At 34.0% G+C, this 7,276-nt stretch overlaps 1 protein-coding gene across 3 annotated transcripts; it reads left to right on the forward strand.

Moving 5' to 3' along the window:
• The first annotated feature begins 1,121 nt into the window (after positions 1-1,121).
• LOC105159795 (E2F-associated phosphoprotein) lies at positions 1,122-5,116 on the forward strand. 3 transcript variants are annotated; one of them, XM_011076985.3, is made up of 3 exons: positions 1,122-1,256; positions 1,398-1,563; positions 4,763-5,116. In XM_011076985.3, exons 1-3 carry the CDS (start codon positions 1,181-1,183, stop codon positions 5,001-5,003), a joined length of 483 nt encoding a protein of 160 aa, XP_011075287.1. In that variant the 5' UTR covers positions 1,122-1,180; the 3' UTR covers positions 5,004-5,116. The 3 variants fall into 3 exon arrangements, with proteins under 3 accessions (XP_011075287.1, XP_011075288.1, XP_020548785.1); XM_011076986.3 differs by having other exon boundaries at positions 4,814-5,116; XM_020693126.2 differs by having other exon boundaries at positions 1,123-1,256; positions 1,419-1,563.
• Positions 5,117-7,276: the final 2,160 nt, after the last annotated feature.

Genomic DNA, 7,276 nt, shown 5'->3' on the forward strand with positions numbered 1-7,276 from the left:
AACTAAATTAAATTATTATTTAATTTAAATATGTGCAGTAGATTACATTAATTAAATATTAAAATACCAAATAATTATATAAAATCTTTTAAGTCATGTTATCTACTCTAACTAATATATAAATTATAATTACCATTATGTATATTTGTTAATACATTCTTTTTATAACATTATAAACAATTAAACTATTTTTCTTAATTTTCAAAAATTAAAACAGAATTATCCTCCTTTTTTTTTTTCTTCCCTACGACCCCATGCTGTCGATCACCAGGGTTTGTCGTCGCCCCAGCATGACGATGGCGCTAGGGTGATCATTGTTGCTCTTAGATCTAAGGGATGATGGTTGCCTAGGCAGAAATAGACGACCTCCATCGCCCAAATCAGGGGTGATGGCAAGCTCACTCATTTATTGGTTGGGTAACCACCTTCACCCATGGATTTGGGTGAAGACGAGGTCATCCATTTCTTACTTAGGTGACCACTGTTGTCCAACCTCTAGATCTGGGTTTTTTTGCGTAGGTGATGGTTGTAGCGATGTCGGTCACATTTGCCATCTTCCACCAACACAAGGTCATCAGATGCCGCAAAAAGCGATGGTGTATATACATATACATTACATAAGTATGATATAGATATAATTGTGTATATATATAACTAAAAATATATTTTTAAAATGACTTAAAATCTAACTTGTCCTATTTGTAACTTTTGGAGATCAGTGACTTATAAAATAATGGCATAACAACAAATCATGCAAAACTTTAACACAATTAAAGGCAATTAATCGAATATATAGGGACTTTTTGCCTATATTTTTAAAGCAGCGAATTTTAGCTAATCTTTTAACACACAGGGGTTTTATGCAATTTATTCATATAAAAAAAATTAAAATACAATAAAAACACAAACTATGATAAAATACCAAAGAATAATAAAGGAAGACCCAAAAATAATATATATTGATATTCTCAAGGGAAAGAAATAAAATACCACCGGAATATTAGAATTTAAATTCTAGGATTTTGGTAGTATATTTTCTAATTTTAAAAGTACTTTTTTTAATTTAAAGTAATATTATCAAATAAAAGAAGATAATACTCTATATTAAATTCGTTGTCTTTCCCAACAGGTAATAAAAGCTAACCCTTTATGCAAAAGGTCAGGTCCTCGTCCCCAACCGATGAAAACCCGTGACAGAGAAATGAACGAAAAAGGTGAACCCGAAGATTCCTCAACTCACGATTCTCAGGGAACAGGTGAGAATCGTCTTCAAAAATCTTTATGCAAATGTTTTCGTTTGATTGTCTTAAAATAATCTACTTCTGGAAATTATAGGCTGGTTTGCATAAATTTAACATATTTTAGTTTTTTCTCAACTTTGTACGTATCCGTAATAGTTTCTGCTGATGATGAGATAGACTACTTCTCCAAGCCCGAATTCTATGACCAGGGACTTGATGACAAAGATGAGCTATGGGTCCAGAAGCAAAGAGGAGGGCGTGCTTCCGATGCTGTGCTCTGCTGCCCTGCTTGCTTTACTACCCTTTGTCTGGATTGCCAGAGGTATGCCCGTTTTGTTGCCTATTTCTTGACATGTGTGTATATGTGTGTGTTTATGCTTTTCCTCTCTCTATGTATGCCATTTGATATTGGAAAGGTCTGGCTTCGTTTTGTTTTTCCTTGCTCTTTCTGTTTTACCCCTTAATATTATTACTCCTGTGAAGATAAGGGTGACTACTCAGTATTGAACAATGCAGAAGAAAGATAAGGGTTGGGTAAAGGAGGAAAACAGAGATGAGGAAAACAGAGATGAGGAAAAAGAAAGCTTCATAATTTCCTTCATAAACTCAAGTACTGCAAATATTAAATAACCGCAAAATGGTAATCCTATGCTGATTCATCAAATTGTCCTTAGCTCACCCGTCAAACCCATGGCTTGTACTCTGCTTCGGATTGATGCACCAAAAGTTTGTTAGGGCCACTCTTGCTGAGCTCCCGCTGATTCGTTGCCCCGTGTTTGGTTAGATGGAAATTTTGGCAGTTGGATGTGGTTGTCTTTAGAAGGGACCAGCTCCTAATTTGAAATTGCTAAGTCCACCAGAACGCCATTGTGTCCTGCTGTTTTCCCCTTACTTCCCCCTAATTCACCCCTTCTAATCGAATGTCCTCCTTTTCAGCTTTGATCCTATGGCCTCCTTTAAGCATTTATCTTCGAAAGCATAATACATGATTTTATCTCCAGAACCCGCTGGTTTGAATCATATATTCGTTGTGTGAGTCAAAGTGAATTGGGTGAATTTCTTTGTTCGCTCCACATTATTGATACTTTTTACCTTCTCCCCCATTTTTGCATTGTGGTCACGATTATTTTGGCTAAGAGATGATAGTTTCAGTAACTATATCAAATTGGTAATGTCGAGCAATTATCACCTTAAGACTATTGCTGTCATTATATGTTAAAGGATTTTGAGTTTTCTTTTCTCTTCTATTTTCTTCTATTGTGCTTTTCTCTTTTCCCATTTCTGTTTTGCTGGGGTGGGATTATTGCCAGTGCTGTGGGCTTATGCACTTGAAAGTTGGACCTCAATGGGTGTAGTCCATGAAGGCATTAGCTAAACGTGGAGTATATTCTCTGTAGAGCAAACAAAGAATATGTAAAATGTTTGAAAGTGTTTTTTTCACACTACACCTACTATGTTGAGTTCACTAAAATTGAGACACTTAGATAAGCTTTGGCAAGGGTGGTTTTGATGTTAGTGTATCACCGTAAGATCCAAGCTAACGGGAGTATGAGCGACCCAATTCAGCACTTAGCTCCTAAAGTTTCCACTGAAGAAATAAATAGGAAGAGCTTAAGCCTATCTATATAATGAGAAAATCTGGACAGCAACTGTAAGACATATCAATATGGTCATGGACAGTTGCTTTTATGGTAATCAAGCTGGCATATTTATCTAGGTCCTTTATGGCATTACGAAGGCCAGGCACAGACTTCCTTTCTATAGTTCTTAATTAGATAGCAGTTTTGACTTTAGATGATTGATCCCATTCTTAGGGATTTGACTAAACTATAGCTGTTTGGATCACCATGCTCCTGAGTATACTTGTTCAAGATTAGCTTGGTAGTTAAAGTGAGTCGAGGCTGTCAAGCTTGAGCATGGGGCATATCAGTGAGTTTCTAAATGTACGGGGATATGCTCATTGAGCAAATAAATATCACATACTATTTATATAAAATGATATACTCTAAGTCACCTGAAGTTGTTATTGGTAAAAGCTTGTCGGATTTTAGTTCAGTGACTATGATGAGCCGTTATGAGCATCTTTCAAGTTTGGTTATAAACTCGGGTGAGAAAGCCTGTTTGCTCCATGGATATAAGCCCCTACACAGAGACCTACGCTTCACATCCATTTGACTTGCTTGCTTTCACAGTCAAGCACAAGTTGCAGTTATCTGGAAGTTTCTGCCGCTTCAAAGCGACGATTTTATTAGTTTGATTTCTCTGAATCTCTTGATTTGAAACAGCCGAGTGGTAGTATATTTGCAAAATTAAATATGTACTAAATAATTGTGCATATGCTATCACAACATTTCCTATTCACCACAACAAGATTAGGAATTTGTTATTATTGGAATAATAGGAGTACTATGTGGGTCCAACAACCAACCTGGTGGAAGGAATGTGATCTAGATGTGGCACAAACATGATTCATCAGTCATAATTGTGGTGACTCATCTGGGGCAAAAGGAACTCTCAGTTTTTAACTTGTTACCAAAAAAGTAAACTATGGTCTTGTTTCCTGGCCTATCAAATTGCTTTCCACCTAATCATAGTATCTCTCACTTATAATTGCCTCTCATGACCTCCAGAATATCTGCTTATCATATTCTAGAGAATTGCCTCTCATGACCTCCAGAATACGACCCCTGGCCTTTAATTGTCATCTTCCGAACAATTCTGATGTCATTTTGGATTTCATTATGGCATCACAAATAGCTGGACATCATGTGTAACATGTCCACTGAATGTCTGGCAAATTCGAACTAGGTTCCACCGGCATGGGGGTTCAGTCATGTCAATCTTTTCTACATATTCTCTGACAGCTTTCTATTTTATTTTTTTTTTCGAAATTTTTCTTTCACTGATCAAGCATATAGCGTCTTGCTGATATGCCACCATAATCATAATTTAAAGGCAAGGCATTCCCCTGTAAAAAATTCCAAAGATGATATTCCTCATATAAATAAAGAAAGACAAACATTCACTGGCTATGTGGATAGCCTGACATATGTTAAACCAACTCCAAGAAAAAATGACTTTTTCTCATAAAAATAGAGAAAAGATGAGCACTGACCAATTTATGTAGATATCCTGACATATGTTAGAAGCAACTCCAAGCAGGGTACTTTTGGGTGGAACAGGTGTTTTAGGGCCCTTATACGGTCCTTCAAATGGACATCCCTGTATTGTTTGTGAACTTCTGTTTCATCTTTTGGGGATTCCAAGTAATCCTTGCTTTGGTACTTTGCTATGAGCAACCTTGAATGGTAGCTACTTTATCATATTCTCAAGATTTTCCCTTCTAGCTTGGAAAGAATGTACATATCCAAATATATAAAATTTTCTAACTGTTGCTGTCAAATCCTGCATTTGTTGTTACTCTGTAAAATTATTTTCATCCATATTCTTATCCACAATGCACCTTCTATTCATTTCTTGATTAAAATCATAAACTGAAGTTCTGATGTATGGGCTTGCAGGCATGAAAAATATGTCACTCAGTATCGTGCGATTTTTGTCATGAATTGTAGGATAATGGAGGAAGTGCCGCAACTAGGAAGTAAACGAAAAAGGAACAAAAGAGGTTCTCATATTGAAGTTGGTCCTAGTGCTGCTGTGGCTTTTAAAAGAGTCTGCTGTTCGGTTTGTTCAACAGAGGTGGGTGTTATCGATGAGGACGAGGTCTATCATTTCCTGAATGTTCTTCCTAGTGAAGCTTGATTTATCTTGAGCTATTTGTACTTTGGTTGTCTCTTTCCTTTACTTTAAATGGTCATTTAACGATTTTGGTGTAAAGTTTCTGTGGTACTAATTCATAGATATGCTTGCATGCATAGTGTGAGCTGACGACGCACTACATGTTCTGGAAATTTATTTGAATGATACGATACACAATAAGTAGGTTTTATTTACTTTGATGGATGGGAATGGGACGTATACAGAATTGTAAATGTTTGATAACATACTTGGTATATTTGTAATGGGTAAATCGCAATCTACGTAGGGACCCTTATTTTACACAAGGGGACCTTTTTTCCATTATGCGCGACACAAGAGGGGCGCTTGAAATTTGCTCTATTTGTAATGTGTAATATTTCATGTTTGCTATTATGATTAGAAAGGACATTTTAAACTTTCCATTTTATGATTATGGTAATCAACTTTTTCCATAATAATTGCGAATAATTATCCTATTAATTTTAAGGTATTAAATTGACATTTCTTGATGTTAGGTATAGTAAAATAACCACTTATTGTCTTTTTTGTAAATTTTACGATATTATATCGGCAATCTTTGAGGTTAGGTTTAATTATACAAATAACTTTTTTTATCTTTTGTAAAATTGTAGATACACCTCTTAAAGCTATATTCAGTATAATATATTTCAAGAAGTGCATAATTTTGGATGGAAGGGGTATTTATATGCTTAGAGCTAATTCCAGGGGTGTTAATGTAATTTATGTTAAACTTTATGATCATCTAGTTGTTATAAAGGATAAATTACAATGAATTTCTTAAATTTGACATAATTATGATTTTTTTTATTATTTAAAAATTACCAATATCCCCCTACTGTTTGATGAGATTATGTAATCATTAGAAGGAGGTCTAAAATTGTCAACTTTGCTTTTATGGTATTTTATTATTTTTTTAAAAATAAAAAATTGTAAAATTATCGGATGGGTTGGATGAAAAAGTTTGAAAAATTATTCATTTAATCTATAAAAAAATTTGAACTTTTTTGTAAAATTTCAAATCATAAATATAAGAGTATTTTAGTTAGTTTACCACAAAAACTATGGATCAAAATCTAACGAAAATTAATAGATTATGTTATTATTGGACGACCGTTAAAATCAAGGTAGATATTGATATTTTTTTAAAATTGAAGGGATATTCGTAATTATTTCAAATCTTATATGAGCTCATTGTAATTTACCCAATTTGAAATTAATATTTCGACTTTGAGTGGATGTCAATTTGATATCTACAAAATGTTTAGGCAAATTAAATAACTCTTATTCTTTTTGAATTTATAGGTATACCTTAGATAAGATGTTAGTATAATGTACCTCATACCCTATTTAAAATTACTCGTGCGTATCCTCTAAAATGGTGTTAATGTATTTTAAGAAATGATTGTAAAAATTTTTACTAGTGAATATAACATGTACTTACAACTATAATTTTAAAAGATGTACTTATAATTTTGTCAAGAGTATAGGGATATTTGTGTAATTAGATCTAATTTTAAAAAGGGTAAAAATGCAGTTTACCTTCTTATGATATAAGAAATGAGTAAAGAATTTCTTGTGAAAAAAGAAAATAACAAATTACCCCCTATATTTTGGATAATGAGGCAAATAACCTCCAATCTAAACTATTGCTAGGGGTCTATTTGCTTATTTTTTAAAATACAAGGGATAATTTACTAATTTTTTTTCATAGATTTTTTTTTTTTGTGTTTTTTGTTCATTTCACATATCATACTGATAAATTTCATTTTTAACCCTTTTAAAAAGTGACAATATAATTCATCCTAATGTTATTTAGGTACTACTATTTCAAGATTGTTTGAAATTTAGAACTAGTTGTTGTACTTTGGAAATATCCAAAGTATCTGCTAACACACGGATGGGCTCAAAAGGTCTCTGGAGCCAATGTCCAACTGTCCTGTGTGGAATATGCAAGAGAAAAGCACGTTAGAGCCAAGATGAAGGGGATTCCGGCAATGTCTCTTCGGCAATCAAATCAGTAGGAATCCCAAATGATATTTAGCGAATATTAGAGAGATAGAGTGACCGAACCTACTTTTCGAGATGGAGAGCCATATTTATATATGTTGGTGGATTATACGATTTCATAAGCACATTTGGATCTAGTTTTGATGCAATGGAGGGCCATGGTCTGTACATATCCAGTTGATAAGGATAGGAAGTGGTCTAGGGGACCAAAACTGTGTAGGCAAAAAAGTGCACATGGCACTGGCAGT

This window comes from Sesamum indicum, linkage group LG4 (genome assembly GCF_026168435.1).
Source record: "Sesamum indicum cultivar Baizhima isolate 11 linkage group LG4, ASM2616843v1, whole genome shotgun sequence".
NCBI classification, from domain to species: domain Eukaryota; kingdom Viridiplantae; phylum Streptophyta; class Magnoliopsida; order Lamiales; family Pedaliaceae; genus Sesamum; species Sesamum indicum.

What these genes read in the sequence shown, in the direction of transcription:
- LOC105159795 (XM_011076985.3), top strand. Translation starts at nt 1,181, where the DNA reads ATGAAAACCCGTGACAGAGAAATGAACGAAAAAGGTGAACCCGAAGAT. An exon ending in TCACGATTCTCAGGGAACAG is followed by an intron (nt 1,257 to 1,397) that starts GTGAGAATCGTC and finishes TATCCGTAATAG; the next exon opens with TTTCTGCTGATGATGAGATA. An exon ending in CTTTGTCTGGATTGCCAGAG is followed by an intron (nt 1,564 to 4,762) that starts GTATGCCCGTTT and finishes ATGGGCTTGCAG; the next exon opens with GCATGAAAAATATGTCACTC.